Source organism: Glandiceps talaboti, chromosome 3, assembly GCF_964340395.1.
Source record: "Glandiceps talaboti chromosome 3, keGlaTala1.1, whole genome shotgun sequence".
In the NCBI taxonomy this organism is placed as follows: Eukaryota; Metazoa; Hemichordata; class Enteropneusta; family Spengelidae; genus Glandiceps; species Glandiceps talaboti.
In genome coordinates this window covers 14,159,276-14,186,002 of record NC_135551.1, presented here as the reverse complement: position 1 = coordinate 14,186,002, position 26,727 = coordinate 14,159,276, and the positions used below count along the sequence as shown (strand labels likewise).

Genomic DNA, 26,727 nt, shown 5'->3' with positions numbered 1-26,727 from the left:
TGAGGTCGAACCTCACAGATCTTAGCTACGTGATACCTTAAAAAAGTTTTACACATACTTTATACCTGGGCATTACACACCTCCATATTATAAACAAATATTGTTTCATTTAACTGTCAATTAATTCATTTTACTTTTTTAATACGTTATGGTGCAAAATTATTGGCAATATTGGCGTACGGTAGAATATTATATTAATGATAATATATAAAATATTGATAATTTATTCTTTTATCTGAAATAAAAATACTGAACAACTGCGCATCTAGAAAACCCTGAATGAATAAATGAATTCATACTTGATTTAGCCTTTGACTGGCTAAGAAACATTCGCAACCAATATTGATTTTAATTTTAATGAAACAATTTATAGTTTGAAGTGTTGGTAGTGCTTTTCTTGAATTTCCTTCCTTCCTTCCCTTTTCCTCTGTCTGTCTGTCTGTCTGCCTTCTATTATTTGGATTTACAAAAATTTTATTGGGATTTACAAATGAAAAGAATAAGTATACACGGGTGTGAATTTCTGTGTGTGTGTGTGTGTGTGTGTGTGTGTGTGTGTGTGTGTGTGCGTTGTGTAGTCATGGCTTTAGTTTACTTGTAAACATGAAAACAAGTGATATCGCACTATTCCTCTATGACTTTGCGAAATGTTTTATCACATGTTTTATCTCGCAAATTAATCTCAAAAAATTAAAGAATGTTATGAGTCACAAGGGAATATTTATATAGTTGGGGTTAGCAGTGAACCTTTATACACTTATTGCCTGGCTGTGAGGGTGATAGTCGATGTCTCTTGCCACGAGGGCTGGTGTTAAGCAACTATTTCCGAGGCTGAAAGGTGTGCTATGAAGTCTACTAGTGCCCGGATAAGGTCAAGCCAGAAGCATTTTATAACACATCATAGTCTCTGGCAAATGTGTATGTTTTCATATAGTCATGACAGATGACTATGTAGGGTAGAAATCTAACACTACTATCGTAATAGTCCCCTAGGGAAAACAGAAAACAAGTATTACAAGTATATGCAAATTAAGGTCACTATGGGTCACTGGTCCATGCAAATCACGTTAAGGTCATGATTCACTCACTCGTTGTCACATTTAGTGTTATCTTATCAGTTGAGGACCATTTCACTTGCCGGTCACACCACCAATTTCATTCCTAATGAGAACTACATGTAGATACTCAACTGAACTTCCTATCTCCAGCTTCGAAAATTGTACCAAAACATTATGTCATAGTCACTTGAATGTCGCATGGTGAGACAAAATAACCATTCGCTTAGTATTCTGCAAATGAGTTCTTTTCTGTCATTATCGCAAAATGGATAGACGGATTAGGGAACGCGTTGCCTTATGGGAGTCTGTCGATATACACATGAAGTTGTAGAACATAAGGGGCGATATCGAGCTATTTTCAATTTTGGTCAATTTAGTTAGAAGGAGTCGAGGGGATGGGGGGGGGGGGGGCTGAGACCTAAGTATAAGAATTTAGTTTTTATCCTACATTGAACTATTGATCTCACACCTTTAAATATTCGTAACTTCTAAGTCCTTATTACCCTCTAATAACAATCGCGCGTAATGTAAGTGATGTAAACTTGTTCATTAAATATCAACGTTCTTTATACATAAGCCGTCATTGGTCAGAATCGAATCACATGACCTTCCTTAAATAGACTATTGCCTACGAAGTAACATTGCTCGCGTGTGCAGACACTTTTGCCCAGCACTATTGCCCGCTGGTCCAAAGCTTACTTCGACCATTTCGCATCTATTCTGCGCACTATTCTGTCGATGATGAACAATGATGATGAACTATAGATGGCCATAAGAATGATTGGACGAATGGGGGACAGTTTAATAATCTTCTCATGACATATGTTCTCGGGCAATATCAAACTTTAATGTCTTCTCACGGGCTGGCACTCTTTCCCTAAATTTTGATAACTCCCTCCCATTGGGAACCATCAACATTTTGGTAAAGAGTGCCAACCCTCGTACATGAACTAAATCCTGAGCGACCCTGCTTATTTGATAAACAACTCTCCAGAATAAAAAAAAAATAAGAAAGAAAACATATTTTCCTTTTGAGTGGTGTCACTTTGTAATCGATCGACGTTAAAACATTACCTTAGAAGGCCAGTGCGGCAAATAAGACATCTCTGTATGTAAATCCATTGACAATTCCAAAGGTTCATCACTAGTTGTCATTACATCACTGGCAACTTTATCTCTTAACGCAGTACCACCCTGGTATACGTATGAAAGACTTGGGTAGCCCATGTTAACAATAAACGTATTGAAATCCATAGCTGTGTATAATGGTAGTCCTCGGAATAGAATAGCACCTGTCAAGTGAATAAATCATGTGATAAAATACATTTTGAGAGAGAGAGAGAGAGAGAGAGAGAGAGAGAGAGAGAGAGAGAGATCTAGAGAGAGAGAGAGAGAGAGAGAGAGAGAGAGAGAGAGAGAGAGAGAGAGAGAGAAGGACAGAGAGAGGAGAGACAGAGAGAGAGGAGAGACAGAGAATGGGAGACACAGGCAGGCAGGCAGACAGACAGACAGACAGACAGACAGACAGACAGACTCACAGACTCACAGAAAAAGACATGTAGACAGGCAGGCAGGCAGGGAGGCAGACAAAGAAAGACAAACAGACAGACAGACGGGCAGGCAGGCAGACAGACAGACAGACAGACAGACAGACAGACAGACAGACAGGGAGAGACAGAGAGGGGGGAGACAGACAGACAGACAGACAGACAGACAGACAGACAGACAGGCAGGCAGACTCACAGAAAAAGACGTGTAGACAGGCAGGGGGGCAGACACAGAAATACAGACAAACAGCCTGAGACAGAGACAGAGACAGAGACAGAGACAGAGACAGAGAGACCGAGACAGCCAGAGTAAGAGACTGGTTTAATTTGAATCATTTAATGATCTACACCAATTAAACTATATAGCACGCTTCAAATTCCATATCATTTAGCACATACGTCAGCCATGAGAAAGCACACATGTACTCTAATGCCTGTTGGTATCATTTTTAATTGTATTAGGTATTTTGCATAATTAATGATTTTTTGATAATTAGTCAATATGTTAACTATGTAAACTTCAAACTTCATACAGTTTCGTATCATTAATTCTCCAATTAAGTGGTACATTATGTATTATTACCTATAGGTAAGAATTTTACATTCCAAGAATGTGCACGGCTCAAAAATCTACGGTTTTGCTCTTATGGGAGGCATTCCGTTTAAATTTGATTATCTCTGGTTTGTAATGCGACGCTAAGGGCGGCCCTTTTTATTTTTCTGTTTCTCATCTCCCGACCGACCCTAATTTGCAGCTCCGACATCAGAAAAAAAAAAGTTTTTTTATTTCCGACCGACCCCTGAGCACAGCAAAATTGTAAGGTTCCCCATGGCGTCTTAGGCCAGTTCTGCCGAGGCCACGACCTTGCGACATTGGCCCCCTAAAATTACAAATGAAGCAATAATTTTCCCACCTTGCGTCGCTTTGGCGCATTCATTTTACGGCAGACATCAAAATTATCTAAGTCCACGGCCGGACCAGGCCAGGCTCTGACTCGACGTCAATCCCACAAGAAGTATACTGACTGCGTATTTAAGGGAAAGCTTTGTTGACATCATATAAGATACAGTGACAACGCGCAGTTCTATTGTTAACATAAAAAATGCCACAAAAAGATCAACTTTGATAAACTTAATCTACAAATTAAAACATTAGAGGGATTAGATGAGACGTCGAAATGGACGTCTCTCGTCACGTGTTTTGTCTACTGTCACTGTCGTGACCTCTGACCTAATCACTGACGTGTGTGAAACACTGAACTTGCTACCGGAACATCTATCTGCCTTGCCACAGCTCAGAAGCCTTCGTGAACCAAATTTATGGAACAGGTTGTGATTTTCATTTGTTGATGGGTTAAATTAAATGAGTACATGTGTATTTTGATTCCGAAAAAGCTGTGTTAGGGGATCGTGTTGCATGATGTTGACAGTGCTAGTGACACATGTGAATGTTGGGCACTGAATCAATGCGTAATCACAGGCATGGCCACGATAGACGGCCGATGCATGTGCGCCCGCGGTCAGACATGAAGAACGAACTTGTTGTGCAAATCAGAAAAAAATTAATGTAATATTTACAGAGCATCCCAACTTTGACTTTGTTGATAGTTTTAGTTAAAGATCCAAGTTCTGAGTTTCAAGGACACCTAATGTCAGCTTTCCGTATCATTGCAAGTTTACGGTACGTAACTATGCTGTCATTTGATATAGCAGGACCAAATCATGATATACAGCCAGTAACGGTTAATTAATAAAAAGTAAATAATTTTAAAGTTTGTTTGACTATTATTTGTAAGTTTTTCGTTCACATTTGGTACTTTTTAAAGTCAGCGATTTTTTTTCTTCAAAATGTCATGAATTTGAAGAGGGAATGATAAACACAGCAGTGTACTAACAATTTTAAAAATGAAACAAGTGGTTACAAGTTTAGGATTTCTCAAAGTTTTTATTCAATCATATGTTCACTGTGACTTATTTAGAAGTTGTTCTTTGTCCTTGTCTGAAAAAAGGGAATTATAAATTTGAGCACTGCTATTCATTGATATTCAGATTAAAAATTGTGCCTACCTGGCTGTCCAATCTTTCTAAACAATATATCATATATATATAACTCGGTGAGTATCAATCTGCTAAGACAGTGCTCTATACCGCAGTGGCAGAGCGTTTTGGTAGTACTGGAACTCTTTCTTGGTTGTAACTCGGTGTTTCACGCATAGTGCGATCATCAGACTATATATATATATATATATATATATATATATATATATATATATATATATATATATATATATATATATATATATATATATATATATATATATATATTTGTGGCTGTTCCATTCTGGGTCTGGTAGCTGGTTGAGTAGAGTGCTCGACTTGGAGGAGGAGCGTATGTAACTCGATGAGTATCAATCTGCTAAGACAGTGCTCCACCGCAGTGGCAGAGCGCAATAATTGCGCTTTGCCACTGCGGTATAGAGCACTGTCTTAGCAGATTGATACTCACAATTGTGGTCTGAGATAATTTATATGAATATTTCATAGACAATAATAATTGACCCCACTCCCTGTCAAATGACACCACTTTTTGGAACCAAGGGGCCTGTGTCCCCACTTGTTGGAAACCTTGGCAGAACACCACCGTCTAACCACCCACCCCCCTCTCACCCACCCACCCACCCACCCAACCCCTTTGTTACGTCAGAGCTGCATGTGTCTTTCATCATGGCAGAAGCCGTTGAGGTTTGATGAGGGACAGGGCTCAAAATTAATACTGTCACGCGGTACATTTTGCTGCAATGTAATAATAGCTCAGAATATTTCCATCATTTTCAAAATTATGCTTAAAATTGGTAAAAGTCATACTGCATTCCTAATTTCTTGACCAGTTTTTAGCTTTAAATCAGTTGTATTATCAGGGAAATGACCGACTCCATAGCGTTTCATGGCCCATGACATGCATGACCTTTGAAGACATTCCGATGTTTACATTATTACTTTTAATTACTTTTAAACAGTAAATCCCAAAGGGGTTCTGAGTTCTAGAAATGTTTACATGTTATCTGGTGGATTATTTTGACAAGTTCACACTGAAGAAAAATGTTTCATAGAAGTAATGGTTTATATAAATGAAAATTCATCTAGCACCATGCCACTTTGATTAATAGGACGAATGTATTAGTACTCCTGATAAAATCACACAATAGTTCATGGCTACAGATAAGGATGATAAGTATTTAATCATCTTCTTACAAAGTTGTTCTACAGACTTGTCAACCTTGCTAAAATGAAGGAAAGAGACTTGTAACAAGGAATTCAATAAAGAGAAGAGAAATGAAGTTGTATAGAGACTAACAGGACAGAAAGGACAGAGAATAGAACTGAAAAAATACATTTTTTTTTCTTGCCCCCCCCTTTTTTTTTATTTCGCCCGCCCGACCCGCCTGACTATTCCATTGGAGATGAGAAACAAAAAAAAAAAAAACCTCACCCTAAGCAAGGTCTGGCATTGTCTCCCAGTAGCGACAACAATTGATGACATTCTGTAATCACATTTGTTTGTCGTCTTTTGTGTACGCTTTATGTCCGGTATTAAAAGCCTGGTGGCAACGTGACCAAGCAACGTGCTTGACGGTGTAATTTTGTGTATGATGAAGCCATGAGTGCAATCAGAACTATACATGTCTCTGCGTATATTGTATTTTACAAACATGACCATTTTACAATAAAAAGAGTTTCATTTGTAGAATACATGTAACCCTAGCCAATTTGGCACAGGAGTATGTCAAGACACGACATTATCCCAACAACCATATTAATCTCTGGGGGCGCACAGTACAGGGCTAGGGATACTGGGATACTAGTATACGAGTACAATTATGCAGTAGATACATACAAACAACCCAAGTTTTAGCTATTTATGCGAAGCTTTGAGGACTGTGAGAGAGTCTATGTGAAAATCAACTCTGTCAAACGAGGACAAAACAAATGCTTTATCACAACTGTTTTGACAGACTTTCATAATGCTTTTTCCACATGTTTGCTATATTTTCATGACACTGGATGGAAGAGTGGAATGGCTACCCATCGTAATATGCACTGAATTCCAAAACTTACGTGAACCCCCCCCCCCCATGTCAAATTATTGGCCATGGCATCCGCCCTAGTTTTACCCTCATCTCTTTTACATAATCTAAGGGCATGTTTAAATATAGCACGGGTTTTCCACATGAGACCAAACAATGGGCCTGATTTGGGTCTGCCATTTACCACTCATACTTTGAAAGCATCCCGAGCAGCATTATGAAAGTTACGCACATGCTCATTCCATCCGGTAATAACATTGAAACCAGATCCATTGAACGTTGAAGTTGGAATACAATTGTTGGCAGCTGATTCAAGACATGTAACGATATTCGCGTATAAAAACGTTTGTAACCCACGCAGGTGGTCCAGTCAGATAGTTAGCCTGCAGTCAGCACAGTAGGGAGTCATACAAAGCAAACAAAGATAAGCAGTCGTTTGGTTTTGAATGCCTCATTTGCATACAAGTCAGTGTTTTTTTCAAACTCTAATAACATTTCACGGTGAATTTACAGAAACGTAATTTTTTCACGAGATTGTCAAGGACATTCAGAGGGTTCCATTGATGTATTTTTTGTGTGATATTACTATTAAGTAACTGGGTTCTTGTCGATTCAAAAAATCCTGTATGGTTACACCACCATGATTTCCAAACAATGTATTACTTTTTAGTGTTTCCATGTACTCCACTATTTCAAACTACCCATATAGTTAGAGGAACACTTCAACTACATTACCTATGAATGTCAATCCATTTAAGTTTGCGTGAGGGCCAAGTCCAACCTTTTTAGGTAGCAGTGCAGAGAGGTCACACTGTATCAATGAGTTTTCAGTGGTGGTGGGTGTTACGTAACAGCCACGTTGGGGTCATCTCTGGTCATTTACTGAGGATTCTATTCTACTGCACACTTTTCTTACAGCTGATACTACATCTACAGTCAATATCATTTGTCCATGGTCGAGTTGTAGTTTCCCTTTTTTATATTATACAATTTCAACAGTTTTATCAACAATCTGTATAGGAATCAGGAGGGGTAAATGAGAAACTCACACTTAGTCAGTGTTGTGCATGTTTTTCATCAATCCTTTACACAGTAATATATCATGGGACAAATGTTTGCGCATACTTCCACTTAGTATAGCTGTATTTTGTTCTGTTTGACATGATATTTAACTTAAAAGGGGACTACTAAAGTGACCATTATAGGTGAGAATGGGGTTTGTAACAAGGATTTTGAAAGTATCAAAAAGTGTGTAATGGTACAATGATTAATAGTTGTTTCTCCATCTTTTAATTTCATGTCATTTATTGAGTTACAATCTTGAACTTGGTATGTTTTTACACGTTATTTTGACTTTTTCCAAACATTTCATTCCAAGCTGAGCTAAAGTAAAAGGACATGCAACTCCAAAGCAGAATGCATACACAAGTATATCACATAAGGAAATACACGTTTTACTTATAAACACTTGTTTATTTTTTAAATATATATTTTTAAAATCAATATTTACATATTATATAATCTCTAACTGCTCTTCATCACTATCTATGTTCATTTCTTCCAACACATTCTCTGGCCAATCCAATGAGAATGGGGTTTGTAACAAGGATTTTGAAAGTATCAAAATCTGAGAAAATGTCTGACTGAGTATATATTTCCTTGTGGCCAATCTTGAAAACTTTAATAATCTTACGATTTGCTTTACCCATCTTCGTGATTGGTACAATAGTACCATTGAAATAGAAAAACTTGCCATGTTTCACTATAAAAAAAACATAAACATATTACAAGTTACACACAAGGTTGAAATTTTGTTTTGAGAAATAATACAATTAAACTGCAACCACTTGTAATTGTATCAGAACAATGGCAAATAGCAAACCCATATTAATAATCATATAACTTCTACCTTCTTCAATGCATTTTTTGTTGTTTGTAATGTTAAACTTTGTATGGTTTTGTTTTATTTGGATTTTGTTATGTATGTGATCGAGTGTATCACCCCAAAAAAGTTTTACAATAAATGAAATAATCACAATTAAATAATAATATATAATAATGATGATGATGATGATAATAATAGACCTCAGCATTTCAGTCATTAATACACAATACAATAGCTCCCTTATTCTAATATACACAAGTACATTTAAACCCACTTTCACTTGAATTTTTCACTTACACTTACGTATAATCGCAACCTATAAAGTATTAGTTAGGTTTACATGTACAGCCTGAGTACTTGGAATGTCAAAGTTACACAACATGAACAGCAACTGTTGGATATTCAATGTACATGCTTCTCTTTTTCTAAAACAAAACTACAATAGTTACAAATGTCCTAATACGAACAGCAAGAAAGAAATGTTTGAACATTGACCACTGCATTGAGTTTTCAAATAATTATGTACATTGGAGCTAATACATCCATGGTACAACGTAACACTGGATTTTACCGTGTGCTTTCGAGTCATGCCAGGCTTTGAAAACCAGAACATCATTCGTTTCGTACTGATACAAAAATTCCACACCGATCACAGTTATTGTTACTCCACTTATAAATGCAATCTCACTTTTACCCGTCACTTACCAGTTTCACGGGAAGAGCTGTGTAATTTTCGGTTGACCCGTCCGTCTGCCTTTCAAGATCGCTCGGACTGACTGGTTCCCGCAATAATAACGCATGGCCATGACAACCTCGTTCATGTAGTATTTTAAATAAAGCTTATAATTACAACCGTAACGCATTTGATTACACAAATATATATTAAGTAGACTATTTTTGTAAAAGTGTTCATCAAAGAGTATTTCTTTGGTACGATTTCTTTCACTAACCCTTTAACCTCGACAACAGATATAAACTTGTAATTTCCACAGTTGGAACGAGTCAGCGTATGACGTCATAAAATAACAAGGTTGACCTAGTTAACGCGTCCGCTTCTTGTGCTAGGCTTGTGACGGAGGGTCGATTTCGCCGTCGATTTTCTCCGTTGTTTCGAGCCCCCACTACAGGAGACTTTACAGTTCTGTTTTTGAAGACATGTAAAAACGGAATTTGAACTTTTTTATCGTATTTTTTTGTGCGTGAAACATAGGTCCTTCATCCGAACTCGTGATAGCAGAATCACATTTTCTAAAGACTGTTACGGTAAAACTCCGTAAAAAATTCGACACATGAAGACGGTACTATTGTAAATATATTGTGAAAGTTTCGAGCTGGTATCTCTCTTAGAAATATCGAAAATGCTCTTTTGAAATCTTTGAGTTTAGCGTGAGTGAGCGTTCACTGTGGCGTTTAATTAATTCGTTTGATCTTGCCGGCCATTTCCGCAGGCTAGCGATCCGACTGGTCAATGTTCTTGCAATCAATTCGAATCACGACACACAATAACTTCACTGGGCATTTCATGATTGTGAAATACATTACCAGTAGGATTCTTAATCTTATAGGTGCAAAAAATATGTGGTGTAGCTTTACTCCAATTATTTGTCCCATTGGGGTTGCACTAGCTGCAATAATTGTAGCGTTTGGTGTGATTTTGAGGGCTTTATCGTGCCTATTTTCGTTCCGACGTCTAACCCGAATCAAACGCTACAATTCCTCTAATGCAAATGCAAATAGACGAGACCACATTGAAAACGTGAGCGAGGGGTCAGCGTACTACCCGTTTCAAACTGCTGCATGCCTTGCTACATTTGCCGATTTTGACGGAATTGGGGTACCTCTATCTGAACACTTCTTTGGTCTTGAAGGCTCCATAATTAATGCTGGCGTTAGGAAATGTCCGATATTTTGCCAGGTAAGGCGTAATTTAGCAGAAAAGTCCGCCCAATTTTGCGATTGAGATCTGAATCGCTTCCGTTTATTTGCATTTGCGTTAGAGGAATTGTAGCGTTTGATTCGGAACGAAAAAAGGCACAAAAACAGACGAAAAGCCCTCAAAATCATATCAAACGCTACAAATCGATGTGCAAAGATTGAGATTAGAGTTATAAATCTGTAGAGAAAGAAAAATTGGTTTTATCTTTTTCATTGGCAACTTTGATCATACTCCATGTACTTTGAGTGCACCATTAATTTATTCGTGAATATTAATTATGCAAATTAGCATGGATATTAATTAAGTTTAAGTTAAGCTTGGCAGAACCCTGGCTACAATTATTGCAGCTAGGGTTGCACATATTGTACTGAATAGGTTCAGCTTGAACTAAACCTCCTGTCTTTATATTGACACGTATACAGATACACATACACAGTTATTCAAAAAGTGGTTTCACTCACCTACGTTATAGAAAATCAACGAATGATTTATAAAAGAGAATTAACATATTTTTGTCAACTTTGAAAAAATAAGCGTTGTTGACCTTTACGTAAAATTACATCAGTGTTATTCTCCCATCTCAATTTAAAATTTACATTGAACCCAGATATTTATACTGCACTACTACCTCCACTTCTTTACATTTTATGACTGTTTACCTTCGGTCGTGGTGCATCTCTCCTTAAATCTATGCACATGTCTGTGGTCTTATCAATGTTCAGTTCGGGAAAGAAAGTATTACACCAATTAACAAAATCATCAACTATAGGCTCATGATCGCTTTCATGATCTTGGAGTAAACTAACAATGGGTGAATCATCTGCGAACTTGATTAATATGCGTATGTTGATATTACGTAATCTCGCCCAAGGGCCAATCTCGTCCCTTCTGTCGCGTAAGTATGACATCAGTATCACATGACTTGTCTCGAGCGACGTCAAAAAAAAGTCCCGTTGCAGTAAATATACCTATATATATCGTATATATATATACGATGAATTCTAAGTTGATTAGACTGGCTACGTCGTTATATCACGGAAGGTAAAACTTGTATCAGTAGTTTAATTTTATAATACACCATAATTCATAGCATTTAATTGTCAAGTAAGCTGGCGAGAATTTTTCTCTGTGAATAGTCGAACGTAGCTCCAATACGCCCATGTGCAGTAGTTAAGTTATCAACCACAAGGACGTCACTAGTTTGCCACTGAAAACCAACAGCTTTATTCCATTGTAAAATGCGCATGTGCGAAATCTCGTTGTCGGTAAACTCTTCTCCATCACCATAGCTTGTATGAAGGGGATACTGAAAATGGTAAAAATGATAAATGTAATTTTAAGGATAGATACGTATTAATAAATTAAATAAAAACTTGTCCTCTGTCATGTTTGTGTCTGCACTATATCGTCTATTCACGTTTTGAATAACTATTCCTCTCCTGGTCTAAATTTGTCTCGTAATATTTCGCACTCTGTCTGTCTGTCTGTCTGTCTGTCTGTCTGTCTGTCTGTCTGTCTGTCTGTCTGTCTGTCTGTCTGTCTGTCTGTTTGTCTGTTTGTCTGTTTGTCTGTCCTCTAGATCTCTCTCCCCATTTGCCTGCCTATCAATTTTAGCACAACTGTATTTAGGTTCAGTACTGCTATAGGCAGTCAATCTCAATGTGGAATAAGGGAAAAATTGAAAGTGTGATGCATGACGAACTGTACGTGTATAGCCACATCTGGCGTTTTGTACAGTAATGGACAAGACAAGACAAGACAAGGCATAGTGAAATGTATCTATGTAATATGCATAGTGAAATGTATGTATGTATGTATGTATGTATGTATGTATGTATGTATGTATGTATGTATGTATGTGTGTGTGTGTGTGTGTGAGTGTGTATGTATGTATGTATGTATGTATGTATGTATGTATGTATGTATGTATGTATGTATGTATCACTTTCCAATGACGTACCTTTGTGGGTTCCTTTTCTTCATTCATAAATGCAGGATGAACTTTATAGTAACTTGAATGGCTACTAGTAATTTGATTAAACCAAAGCTCTTCACCAGTAGTAGGATGATTAATAGTTGCTGGCAATGTCACATATAAAGTTATAGAGTTATCGTCATTCCATGTAACTTCGTACCCTGCAATTGATATATAAAATTTGATTTATCATTTATGTTAATAATAGACTAGGCCTCCTCTCATTCGATTTTTTTTTTGAGTTATGTGCGATGATGCGATGGTCGAATTGCGATCTGCACGTTGCAGGTCTAAGCCTCACCATTGGTTTTTTTTTTTCTGAATTGCTAAAATTCTTGTAATCGGGCAAGATTTGAACCATGATTATTATCAACCCAGCTGTATAATTGGGAACCAGAGAGCCAGTGAGTCAGATATACATACATACATACATACATACATACATACATACATACATACATACATACATACATGCATGCATACATACATACATACATACATACATACATACATACATACATACATACATAAAGACAGACATAAAGACAGGCAAACATACAGACAGACATACAGACAGACAGACAGACAGACAGACAGACAGACAGACAGACAGACAGACAGACAGACAGGGAGGGTTGGACTAACGTTTGTTACAGAAAACTAAACAATGCAAACATAATAATGTATTGAAACTTTCATCATTCAATTCGTTCCTTGATATTTTAAATTACATGTTGAACAAGTGTTGATTAGGTAATTAGTACAATTAACACGTAAAACATAATTATATAAGCATACATGTATTCCATTGTGTGGGGTGTGTGTGGTTTGATATTTTGTATTTCTATAAAAATGTCCGAAATGTCCTTATTTTCAATACGATCAATATAGCTCCAATTGTGTGTGTATGTGATGGACTAGATGAATTTCAAATGTGATGAGGTATTAGTTGAACATTGTCTAGAAATGATACATTATAATACAATGTAATTAAGATTGATCATAGAGGTTTGGTGTTTTTCATTCTCGGTTATAATATCACCTATAAAACCAGCTAAAATCAAAAACTACCCTGCAAAATATTTCTCCCATTATTACTAGCTTATGGTTTAAAAAAAAATCAACTTTCTACATTCTATGAGCAGTCAAAGTTATTATCTGCTATGGTTGTCGTTCTGTATGGTAAAGTAGTATATTTATGTCTAGTTAAAGGGCGTACTTGATTCCAAACTACACCATAACACAAACACAAACACAAACACAAACACACACACACACACACACACACACACACAACAAACACAAACAAAACAAACGAACAAACAGACAAACAAACACACAAACAAACACAAACAAACACAAACACACACAAACAAACAAGCAAGCAAGCTAACAAACACACACACAAACAAACAAACAAACAAACAAACAAACACAAACACAGACACAAACACAAACACAAACACAAACACAAACACAAACACAAACACAAACACAAACACAAACAATGCAACACAAAGCAAAAGTGCGCCAATGGCTTTGCAGCACAACTGGGAAGTTTGTGACTCCTGTCAAAACGTTGTTTATCCCACATGCCAGACCATCGTCGTTGTTGTTACCCATACCATATTTTAGTGTTGCTCTGTGCAGTTTCTTAGCTTCAGGGACTGGAAGATTGTATGCAATTCACAAAAATATGCCTAACTAACTATTCCTGTTATCTTTGCAATATTTACCACCGTCATTTTGGTTGTTGCTCTGGATGTGATCTTGTTGTTAGGCTAAACATGGGATGATTTCTTTTGTTTATCCGTGTGTCTAACCAATCCTGTGGCTGTCTTTGCAATATACACAATATTTTTCTATTGAATTGTCATGGGTGTAGTCTTGTCGCTAGGCAAACATGGGATCCTTTTTTAAATGTTCATCCTTATGCCTACCGATCCAACCTTTGCAATATATACCATCATTTGGTTATTGCTATGGGCGTGGTCTTGTTGCTATGTGTATTTGCATGCATTTTTAAAATGTTTATTCACTTGCCTATCAATCACTGTATTTACCTTTAAAATATTTCCCATCATTTGATTGTTGCTATGTGCGTGGTCATTTTGTTATACATATATGCATGAATTTTTTGAATGTTTATTCACTTACCCACCCATTTCTTTATCTTTGCAACATTTACATCGGAATTTGACTGTTGTTATCAACATGGTCTTGTTGCTAGGTATAATTGCATACATTTTTAATATCTGTTCACTTGCCTACCTAACAATGTTGTCATCTTTGCACTATGAAGTACTAGTTGGTTGTTGCTATCGGCATGGTTTGTTTTGACCAAAATACCCACAACATTTGCTAAGATAGAAAATGATTCATATCAACTGGATACGAACAAATGACTAGAGTTATTCAAGGTAAATGTACACCAAATATCACAGCAATCCGACCGTGATTTTAGAGAAGTCGTAAATCGCCTTTCCCCCACCCTAAGGAACATGCATATCAAATATCAACGTATCTATTTCGAATGCCGATTTCAGAAAAGAAGATGAAAATAGAAGAGGTGATGGACGAAGACAGAATCAACCTAACCCATAACCCAATTCAGCTGTCTCAGGGAAGCCCAAAAAGTTAGTGTGGGCTAGAACATCCTCCTCCACCCCTCTGCATCAGCAGCCATACTACTTTAATATCATGTAGGGATGTATCATACAATTGTACATCTATAGTTTGTGTATAGGATGGGTGTAACATACAATTCTACATAAAGGAATCTCCCTGTAGAGTTTAGCAGGGTTGGAGGTTGGGGCATTCGTTTTGTTAAGTGTGCAAAGGGATCCAAAATTATATACCCCCCCCCCCTCCCCTCCACGCCATAGTAGTGCCCATTCCCTGACATTTCGTATCTCTTGACTGGTTGGAGTTTCCGTGAAACTGAAAAAACAAAAAACACTTGTTTTTCAAGGTGCACACTACTATTAGATGTAAGTGCTTGTAGTATTGAATTAAATTGTAACTGTAATTGTGTGTCTGGAGGTGTAATTATTCTACGTACCTTGCTCTCGACAAAATCTTTCTACTTCCTTCCTGTCGTTCGTGTGGAATGTATGCTGCCAGGACACATACTTATTGTCTGATCTGTCACCTATGTTTCTGTAATATCGAACACCCTTTCTCTTTAGCTTTTCCAGCAACTTTGGGTCGAGTTCTTCGAGTACGCCATCAAACTTAGCAATTGGTGTCTCACCGCCGTTGTTTTCCTCAGGTGGTTGTACACAGAAGAACACGACCTATTTAACAAGAAGTCAATAATTAAATGTTATCCACTCCAATATTTCTTGGATCAGCCCGGGAAAACGTGAGTGACATAAAGGGGTAATGGTGCTTCGAGTCGAAGACGAGTACTAACAAATTAAAAGCCATACGTCTATCTCTCTTTTTTGCATCTCTTCTGCGCATCATGCTATCGATGATGAACGATAATAAAAGATAAGTAGACATAAAAATGATTGGACGAATGGGAGGACAGTGTACTTATAATAAACTTATAATAACACATGCGCTCGGGCAATATCAAACTTTAATGCCTTCCCTCGGGCTGGCACTCTTTCTGAAAATGTTGAAAATGCCCTCGCATTCGGAACCCTCAAAATTCTGGTAAAGAGTGCCAACCCTCGAGCAGGACTAAATTGTGATATTGTCCCTGCTTATTTAATAAACAACTCTCCAGAATACACAAGTACGAAAAAACAACATATTTTCCTTTTGAATGGTTTCACCTATAATGTAATTCGCCCGATATTAAAACATTACCTTAGAAGGCCAGTGCGGCAAATAAGACATCTCTGTATGTAAATCCATTGACAATTCCAATGGTTCATCACTAGCTGTCATTACATCACTGGCAACTTTATCTCTTAACGCAGCACCACCCTGGTATGAAAGACTTGGGTAGCCCATGTTAACAATAAACGTATTGAAATCCATAGCTGTGTATAATGGTAGTCCTCGGAATAGAATAGCACCTGTCGGGTGAATAAATCAGATGATAAAGTACATTTTGAGAGAGAGAGAGAGAGAGAGAGAGAGAGAGAGAGAGAGAGAGAGAGAGAGAGAGAGAGAGAGAGAGAGAGAGAGAGAGAGAGAGAGAGAGAGAGAGAGAGAGAGAGAGAGAGAGAGAGAGAGAAGGAGAGAGGGGGAGAGAGAGAGAAGGAGAGAGGGGGGGAGAGAGAGAGAGAGAGAGAGAGAGAGAGAGAGAGAGAGAGAGAGAGAGAGAGAGAGAGAGAGAGAGAGAGAAGGAGAGAGGGGAGAGAGAGAGAGGAGAGAGAGAGAAGGAGAGAGGGGGAGAGAGAGAGAGAGAAGGAGAGAGGGGGAGAGAGGGACAGACAGACAGACAGACAGCGAGAGTCACTGCACCAAATCCATCATATTCTAACATATGTTGATGGGCATACCTAACCCATACGCCATGTATTCTGACAATATTCCGACAAATTCTCAGTTAATAGTATTCAGATAAGAATTGCTTGGAATATGACGACATATGTAGTATGTTGATATGAATATGGTTGACATATTACGATATGTATAATATTTTGATATGAATATCATAGACAATACTAACACCAATATTTACATCTGAAGATGACAGAGGATATTTTGAGCATACCAAATATGATAATGTGAATACTTAGGAATTCTCATCTTAGTATTCCAAAATGCGAATATTGCTTAAACAGCTAAGAATATCGTTTCCATACGTCCATATTTTGATATGAATTAGTATACCATACCGGCATTCATATTTATATGTGTATATAGCGGAGAATACCTATGGCATATATCCACTAAGATACTTTGAATATTCCAGGATTCGTAATGAAGTAAATATAGGTATAAAAACTAAATCGTATTGGCTCATATACCTCATGCCATATTCCGTATGTCACATTTATGGACATGTACATGTACACATGTAGGGTGCAAATTATATCAATGTATACCAATATATTTTTTCAACCACGTTTGCTATCACACAAATGCATGTTCCAAATTTACCATGTCAGATGTTTCATTTCCTAAATTCATGGTCATAATGTCCATGACCAAATGTCTTAATGGATTGCCTATCACGTACGATGTTTTAGTGTCAAACACAACAGTAAAAATGATATTTCTAACTTTATGTAATTGTTAACACACACAGCCAACATAAATAAATTATGTAAAATATAAATATAAGCAAAACTTTGTCAGTGTAAAATCCGATTGTTTTATTTTTGGGTCATGGCGACCACTCATGTTGGTTGTTCAAATCTCAGCCACGAAGCGAGCCATCAGCGGTGAACTGGATAGCCGTCGGAGAGAAACGAAACGATCTCATTTATTTTTCCTACTAAAACAGCGCCACCAATAACTGTCTTACAATCCCAAGGAAATTAAGAAACATTTCCACTGGTGTAGCGCCCTCTAGTAACGATTTCAGAAAATAATGTTAGCCCCTTTCCACATTTGCATATTTTGATCTTTTAAAAAGTCCCTTGGTGTCAATATAAGTGATGGTTTACGACCACTTTAAAAGTCTATATTTGCCAGACGGCTTTACTCTTTTCGAACATGATCCTATGGCCTTATAGATATTGAATGCATTGCACATACGTACATACGACCACACATAGAACTCATGTTATTTTCAAAACGATTTCCCAGTGATGAATGTTATACACAAAACAGCTGTCGGCATAAACACAGAAGTAGACTGGAAGTTTAGGATGCGAGTAAAAATCGAAAAACATCGTTTTGATTATTCACTGAATATTTGTATTCTCTATATCACAACTTATGAGATAAAGAAATTCCCGGGAATGCTGAACTCATGAAAGCGCGACATTGCACAAAATGTTATTACCGGATTACCGTCTAAATATCTAATATTTTATGATAGTTACAGAAAACCACGTCGGGAAAAACCCTTTGTCTTCTGGGTAGTCTAAGTTATTCAAAATGTTAGATTTTATCGGGTGATATTATCGGATAAGAACTGTTTGTCGAAGAAGGCCATCCCTCATCTTTGTCCAAGTCATTCAAAAAGTTACATTCTTTAAACTATTCGTCGGTCGGGGAAAGCTGAGTAGTCAAAAGGTATTAAAATGTTAGCCTTTTAGCTAATATTATCTGATAGAAACGCTTCGTCGAGGAAAGCTCTCCCTCAATATCTTTGTCTAAGGTCCAAGTTATTCAAAATGTCTGATTTTTAGACAATGTTATCGATTATATCCGATAAAAACTCTTTGTCAGAGAAGACCTGTCCTCATCTTTGTCGAGGTTATTCAAAATGTTAGACATTTAGATGATATTATCGATGATATCGATTATCGGATAACATGAACTGTGTAATGTCGCGGCTAACTGGCTGACCTGACATTTAAATTCAATTTAGTCAAATTTCGTAACTGTCTTTGTAAAAATATAAATATCAATGTGTTACATATGGCTGTAACAATGAAGACATATACATTTTATCCATGTTGGTACGCAATACTGTTTTTAATAACACAATCTTTTATAAAATGTTGACAAATCAAAGAGGAGCATTACATTATACTAGCTGTCCCTCTACCCGTCATGTCACATGATCATGACAGAGACGAAAGAGACACTAGACATCATCGGAAGAATAAGCTGCGTGCATGATACATGTATGCCAAGATTCGGTAAGGAGGATGGATGACAATGTGATTAGCTTGTGTGTGACGCAGACATTGGTTAAGCAAGATAAAAAACAAAATGTTTATTCCTTCTCTTTGTCGTACTTGGTCTGCACTTCGGAACTGTTGTCAAGCTCTATTGGGCATTTCTACATAGTTCTCTAACGAGTAGCATATCCTTAAGCTTGCTCATCAATGTCTATAAGAAATAGAAAACAATAAATGATGACTGCTGAAATTCATGACATGTAAATAATCGGTAAAATGGCAATACTTACAGCATATCAAGACGTTTGGTATTGACGAGTGAAAAACAAACTCTTTCAAGTCGAATTGGAATACTATTATGTAACGATGATTCTGTTTGCGGAGAAGAATGCTTCCATACTTTTGAGAATTTGAGTATATATATGCGTTTTTCTCAAATTCAGTAGAGCACACGTACTTCCCTATTTTTTCAAGAATATAGTTACACAAGCAAGGCAGTCATGTGTCATATAGCTATCCACTGGACTGACTTAGAATGCATATTAGCTCTCTTGAGATATTTATATATACTATACTATACTATACAGGGAAATTTCAAAATACTAATGCAACCAAGACAATTACATCCCGAAACTGAAACACACATACTGACCTTTGGAGATCACATAACTGATAAAGATTGCCAAATTAAAAAACCTACATAGGTACCACGAGGTACAGTACAACATTGTGTGTATAACAAATGTTACCTGGTTGAAATGGATGACGGCGATTTGCCACCAGCTTATGTATGACACAGACTAGCTGAGACTTGGTTAAATGGTTGACGGTGATTTGTCACCAGCTTATGTCTGACACAGACTAGCTGAGACTTGGTTAAAATGGATGACAATGATTTGTCACCAGCTTATGTCTGACCCAGACTAGCAGGGACTTGGTTAAAATGGATGACAATGATTTGCCACCAGCTTATGTCTGACACAGACTAGCTGAGACTTGGTTAAAATGGATGACAATGATTTGTCACCAGCTTATGTCTGACACAGACTAGCTGAGACTTGGTTAAATGGTTTATGGTGAATTGTCACCAGCTTATGTCTGACACAGACTAGCTGAGACTTGGTTAAAATGGATGACGGTGATTTGTCACCAGCTTATGTCTGACACAGACTAGCTGAGACTTGGTTAAATGGTTTATGGTGAATTGTCACCAGCTTATGTCTGACACAGACTAGCTGAGACTTGGTTAAAATGGATGACGGTGATTTGTCACCAGCTTATGTCTGACACAGACTAGCTGAGACTTGGTTAAAATGGTTTATGGTGAATTGTCACCAGCTTATGTCTGACACAGACTAGCTGAGACTTGGTTAAAATGGATGACGGTGATTTGTCACCAGCTTATGTCTGACACAGACTAGCTGAGACTTGGTTAAAATGGATGACGGTGATTTGTCACCAGCCTTATGTCTGACACAGACTAGCTGAGACTTGGTTAAAATGGATGACGGTGATTTGTCACCAGCTTATGTCTGACACAGACTAGCTGAGACTTGGTTAAAGTGGATGACGGTGATTTGTCATCGGGTAAAGTGCAACAGTCTGAGTGCATACAATACAACATAACATATTACACAACGATCATATCACTAGCCTGAACCACAATACCGACCGTTGACCTCTCAGTGAAGGTCACAGCTAGTAGCCACAGTTTACCACCTAAAATGGCTACATAGCTACTATGCGGTACAATGCAACAGTCATAGTGCACACAACACAATACAACCAAACAACAGAACAAAGTCACATACGTTCCCAGTGAGTTATTTGTTTATAGTGTTCATATTAAACGCAATTGGTGACTTTTCTCTAGGAACGTTAGTAGTTTTCAGGGCAATGTAAATAATCGGTATTAACAGCATACAGACCATTGACATCCATGTGAAATGGCCACATCGTTGTTCTTACATATGACTTCAAGTGACCTTGTTTTGCAATAATATCAAGATATAAACAACTTCTCTTTCTTCCTTCTGCAAAACCTTGGTTCAAAAAGTGAAAAGTATAAATCATTTGACTTTAGTATATCTTATAACATACATTTACGAAGTTCACGAACAATCTTATACGAGAAAGGTGACGATGCCTAATCGACATGTCGCAATATCAGTTGTTAGTTTTGTTGACATGTGAAACCATGCCTTTCTATCTAGTGTATGTAATTCAAGTTGGCGAAATTGACACTGTATCCCTGATGTATCGTATGTATATCTCATGTAAGGAAAGTGAACTCTGACACTTACAAGGATCCTATTGCTGACATTCCTGACCGATGGTTTCACAACGTCAGTACAGACACTAATTGCTTTGTCAGAGGTTGGCACCCTAAAAATGATATTTCGTTTCAAAACACGACTTTATTTATTTGGAGGAAATGTGCAAACAATGATTCGTTCCATTAATCCTTTATTGCATTCCTTTACGATGCTGATGAAACGAACACAAACATTCAGATGTGATTAAAATGAGTCTGGTGGTGGTATCTACGTTATGTAACAATTGGAGCCCTTATTCTGATGACGTCGTACGGGTTGTTTGACAGATACATGATGTAATGTACACAATGATGCATGTGACTGTGTGGAGTGATGAAATATGCCATTATGATTTCCTTTTACATATAAGCTCGATTTCATTTCAGTTGCAGCTACTGTATATTTATATCATAAATACCTGCACCTACCCATGCTCATTGTCTTTAAATTATGTAGAACAGTTTAACCCAATGAACTAATCGAATGCAAAATCACACACTAGGCTCTGATTTTCATCACGGTCAATGGTAATTGGCAAAGGAATCTGAAGTCTGCAGTCTTTCGAGTTTGGGAGCTTGGGAGCGGGAAGCTGCCATATGAACGACTACTGCTAGTAATGTAAAAGTATCACATGATTATTAACGAGACTATCGTTAGCTACACAGTTATATAAATAAAACTACATATCACAGATTATAAAATAAGCTCATCAATTTCGAGGAATAGGATATTCTTGTAGACGTTATCTTCAGCATCTTTAAGGTTTATATCTCCTGCATATGTGTAAATTACAGCACAGATCGATCAGACTCGTCCGATGTAGCTCTGGATGTTTACGCTGCCCGAAAACCCCGCAGCGTATACAGATTCAGATCTAATTCCAATGGAATGATTCACCTCTATAGGTTGGGCGCGCTTTCTGAAACGCGCATGCGTTCTTGATTGTTATGAGGGAGGCCGTGGCTCAATCGGCATACCTCATACATAGCATAGTGCATAGTTTACTTATCTTCTTTATTTTAATTTTTGTTAGTGCTACTCCTAACAATCTTCGTGAGCCCCTGATACAAAAGGGATGCAATCAATCAATCAATCAATCAATCAATCAATCAATCAATCAATCAATCAATCAATCAATCAATCAATCAATCAATCAATCAATCAATCAATCGTGAGCTGTAGAAATTCCACTTGCAGCGCTGTCTCTGAATTTTGTATGCTCGCCCAAAAGTCAATATAGACGTTACAATTCACGCACATTTTACATGTAATGACTTCCCAAATGAAATGCCCTATCTGTTACTCTGTAGGGCGAAGTTGCCAAGCTTCACTATCAGTTCCTTTTTACATGTAATATTATGTGTGTGATGTGTGTGAGTATGTGTTTGTGTGTGTGTGTGTGTGTGGGGGGGGGGGGGGTGTTTGTGCGCGCTCAAGTATTTGTGTGTCACTTTTTTGCACTTTTTACACAAAATTTACCATTTTTATCAAATTTACATCGATTCGTAAGAAAACACTAAATAAATTATTTGAGAATTTGCCTTTCTACTTAGATTGTGTCCAACACATTCCTTTGCAAGGTCTGAAACATATTTGTGACCTTGTAAACTATGTGTGCATGGTTCATCAACATATATATTTCTCTCAACCTATATCATCTGCTGCAACAACTACAACTTACAAGTGTATGGATGATGTTGCTCTATACACTAAACTATAACAAGCTTAGGAACATTAGCGACTGTCCTGTTAAAGTTCGAAGAGTTAAGTATTTGCACTGCGATATCATAAAATGTATCATTTATCTATTATTACCCTACTAGTGTGTGACTTCAGGAAATAATTTGTTGAGCTGCTATCAATTCTGTTAGTTTATCCTACCCCCCATGGATATCGGAGCACTGGCGTACGGATAGTTCGATACAAATTACTAGTGAGCGACATGCAGGCTCCAATAATAAGGTGAACTGCGATGTATCCCAAGTTGGAAAAAAAGTCTAGTTCGCAGCTTGCGTTTTTGCCTGTTCTTTTCTTATTAACAGACACCAGGTTTTTAAGAAATCGGAGGGCTCCGACAGTTGATATTATGTTGTTAGACCATTTTAAGCGTCGACGAACATGCATGCATCACTTTCTTTGCGTTTTTTTTTGTTTATTTTGCATATTGACACAACTCGTCGTCAACAGAGCTTGTGTATAATTTTTTTGACGACATTACTTGTATTGTTCAAGGAATGTTGACGTCAAGACAAATTTGGCCTGTCCATGAAGCCTACTAAGGCCTAATAAAAAAATTAGAATAGGCGGGGCAGGTAGATTTTTTATTTTATTATATATATTTTTTGAGTGTCTAGCACAGGTTTTCCATTATTTTCCAAATAGTCTCTGTGTTATCTATTTATTCCCATCAAATGTACAGCCATTACTCAGTTTTATGTGTTTTTAAGTTGATGTCAGTTTGCGCATCCGCATTGCTCGTGAGACCAAAATTTTGCGCTTTTATTCATTTTTTCTCTCGAATCCGTAAAGATGTTTAGGGTCGGCAGTGAAAAACTAGATGGGGTCAGGTAACCGGAACAAAACAATTAATTTTTTAAGCCTACGAGTTTAGGTACGGAAGTTAATACCAAAAGTATGTTTATAGCGGCACCCAATACGTCACACATATTGACCAATCAAATGAAGTATGGCTTAATGTCCCATCTCCATCTCATTTTAAAAGTTGGCACTCCCACCAACGACAACTTCACGTACCCTACTTGTGTCGTTACTTCTCGCGGCTGAAGGCAAAATATGTCTGCTGGTGATGATATTTGTTTCTCCGGCGATGGGTCATGCGATGAAGATACGTCGAAACTTGGCGAAAAAGTACAACAACTGGCACTCGATGATGGAGGCGATGATTTTGAGCAAATGCCGCCATTTTCTGCTTACAACACACGGCATGGTGAATGTGTTTACTATAAAATGGGCACATGTACAAAAGGAGTTAAGTGTGGGCTGAAGCACCATCCCTGCATACTTTATCCGTCCGCATCCAGTTGGAGAAACCACCATATTCAAAGATTACGGTTTGAATGTTGTTCTCTCAACATTCAACATAAATCACGTCAGCATGTGAATATCATTTGCGACTGGTTGTCTTCAAATGAAGGCAAACTGAGGCAAATCCTCACTCATAACACGGATGGGTGTGCTTTGGCGCAAAAAATTGCAGAATCTCCAGGGCTCATAACAGCAGCAGCCTGTGCACAGCAAAAGATACCATACGTCTTGGCAGATGTTATTCCAGGTAAGTGCTCAAATGTAGACATCCCAACACGCGCAGTGTTAGCTCTGGAAATATGCACTCTGCTCTGAGAGCTCTGACACATCTCCGTCCACGACGTGTTATTCTCGGAGAGAATATTTCCACAGCTATCACTATCTCTATTCAGACAACTTGGTTAAGTCCCGCTTGCACATGTAGTATTTATTACGGAACTATACATTCCCCACTGGAATCAAGTCACATGTAATACCCATGTCTGCCAGCAGGAAGAACTAGTCACAAAACACGTTTTGTGTAGGCGGATAATGACTCCGTTGCGACGGCAGATTGGTTTGCACCAACATATTACTGTTTGATGTCACATGAAATTATTAATAATTTCATTATAACTCGAGATCAGAGTTTCACTGTCAACATCTTTCCTAGCATTCATTTTGAACTGATGGTTAGCAAAAGTTTGCATTGCCTATCTGTCATGTCAGTGTACCAAGTGTGCTTTGAATTCAACCTTTGTTGATCTCTATGAAGTGTCACATTTCAAAATTCTGTCGAAGCGTAAGACCGCATATACCACCCAAGATGTTCTACTAATCATTGCTCTTAATTGTATGTGATACTATCTGACCTATCAAACAGTTTATTTCATTGTAATAGACAAAGGATGTGTGCGCCTTATTGATTTCAACAACCAGAGACTAAGATAAAATTATTAAAACATTAACAAAGCTAATATATTTTTTTATTTTATGTAGAAGAGAAAGTATGTGGGCATTTATTTGGAACATTTAATGACTCAAAAAATTTTGTCATGTTTTTCTGCTTTGAAAGAATGATTTCAAGCGAGAAAAAAAGAAAAAAATAAATTTGATTTTTTTATTGTAGTACAGGAATGTCCTGCCGAGGCTCGGCCTTTACAATACTGCAAAACATCTCAGATGTCCATCAAAATATCGCCAGTAGGGTTGAGTCATTGGGTCGAGTGTGTTTCATTTCCCACTCAAAATCAACTCTCGAATGTTGTATTAAAGTTAGGACAAAACAACTGACCCAGTAGTTGATATCCCACATGTTACAGTATCAACAAACAGCTCTGTTATAAAATTAATTTATAACTCAAAAAAGGTGCAACATAAAGGCTATCTTTTATCAAATTATCTGCAATTGAAGCATTTGCATGATTACAGCCAGAAGGCAAGAAATGATATGAACATCTCATGATGTACCTGTTATGTCGCTTCACTGACTTGTGTGAAAAACTAGTGACGGACCAGTCATTCATTACAAAGTTTGAGTGAAGTACTATTAAACTAGCTCCTGGAGATCAGACATGGAACCTATGTTATCTAAATTTGACAAGAAGGGGTAGCGTTTTTATTTGTTGATGTAAAAAAAGAATACACTTTAAAAAAGAAAGAATGAACTTCATGTACTTTGTACTTGATAACGCAGTGTGAGAGGATCATGTTGCATGCTGTTTACATGTGGACTGGCAGTGCCATCACTGCCATTAGACAGCAGATGCTAGATGTATTATGTGCACCCAACATGGAAACCTATTTGTAAACTTGTTCTGTGATAGTGAAGCAAAAAGTAATGAGTGATATTCAGTCTTTGCTGTTCATCAATCGCATGATAGTGTTGGTAGATCTGAGTTTTCAGTGACGTATGATATCAGCATTCATTATTCAGTATCAGTGTCACTTGATAGCAGGATAATGTATATTGCAGCCACTTTGCTGAAACATTATCATGCAAATTAGCTGGTAAATTTCAGAAGATAACCCTACTGGTTGTTATTATTGTGTAGATCTTCAAATGGTTGTATAGTGTTTTAGAGAGTTTAAATACTGATAATTTCATGTCAGGCCCAAGGAAGTATTGTAATCAAGTGATTATCAAAGAGTAGTAAGTCTTTGCAATGTTTATTCCAACTTGTAGCATGATCATACATTGT

General features: G+C 37.4%; 2 protein-coding genes across 2 annotated transcripts in view; both read right to left on the bottom strand.

Moving 5' to 3' along the window:
• LOC144433079 (dapdiamide synthesis protein DdaC-like) overlaps positions 1-2,285 on the bottom strand; it is a 5,646-nt gene extending 3,361 nt beyond the window's left edge. Inside the window, exons 1-2 of the mRNA XM_078121389.1 lie at positions 2,133-2,285; positions 1,139-1,208 (exon numbers count right to left, since the gene is read on the bottom strand). Coding sequence (XP_077977515.1) covers positions 1,139-1,208; positions 2,133-2,285 — 223 coding nt within the window. The remainder of the gene's footprint in view (positions 1-1,138; positions 1,209-2,132) is intronic.
• A 9,319-nt stretch (positions 2,286-11,604) lies between these two features.
• The window catches only part of LOC144433078 (dapdiamide synthesis protein DdaC-like), a 56,269-nt gene continuing 41,146 nt past the window's right edge, over positions 11,605-26,727 (bottom strand). Inside the window, exons 2-5 of the mRNA XM_078121388.1 lie at positions 16,306-16,517; positions 15,548-15,782; positions 12,472-12,647; positions 11,605-11,817 (exon numbers count right to left, since the gene is read on the bottom strand). Of these exons, the coding sequence (XP_077977514.1) occupies positions 11,605-11,817; positions 12,472-12,647; positions 15,548-15,782; positions 16,306-16,517 (836 nt within the window). The remainder of the gene's footprint in view (positions 11,818-12,471; positions 12,648-15,547; positions 15,783-16,305; positions 16,518-26,727) is intronic.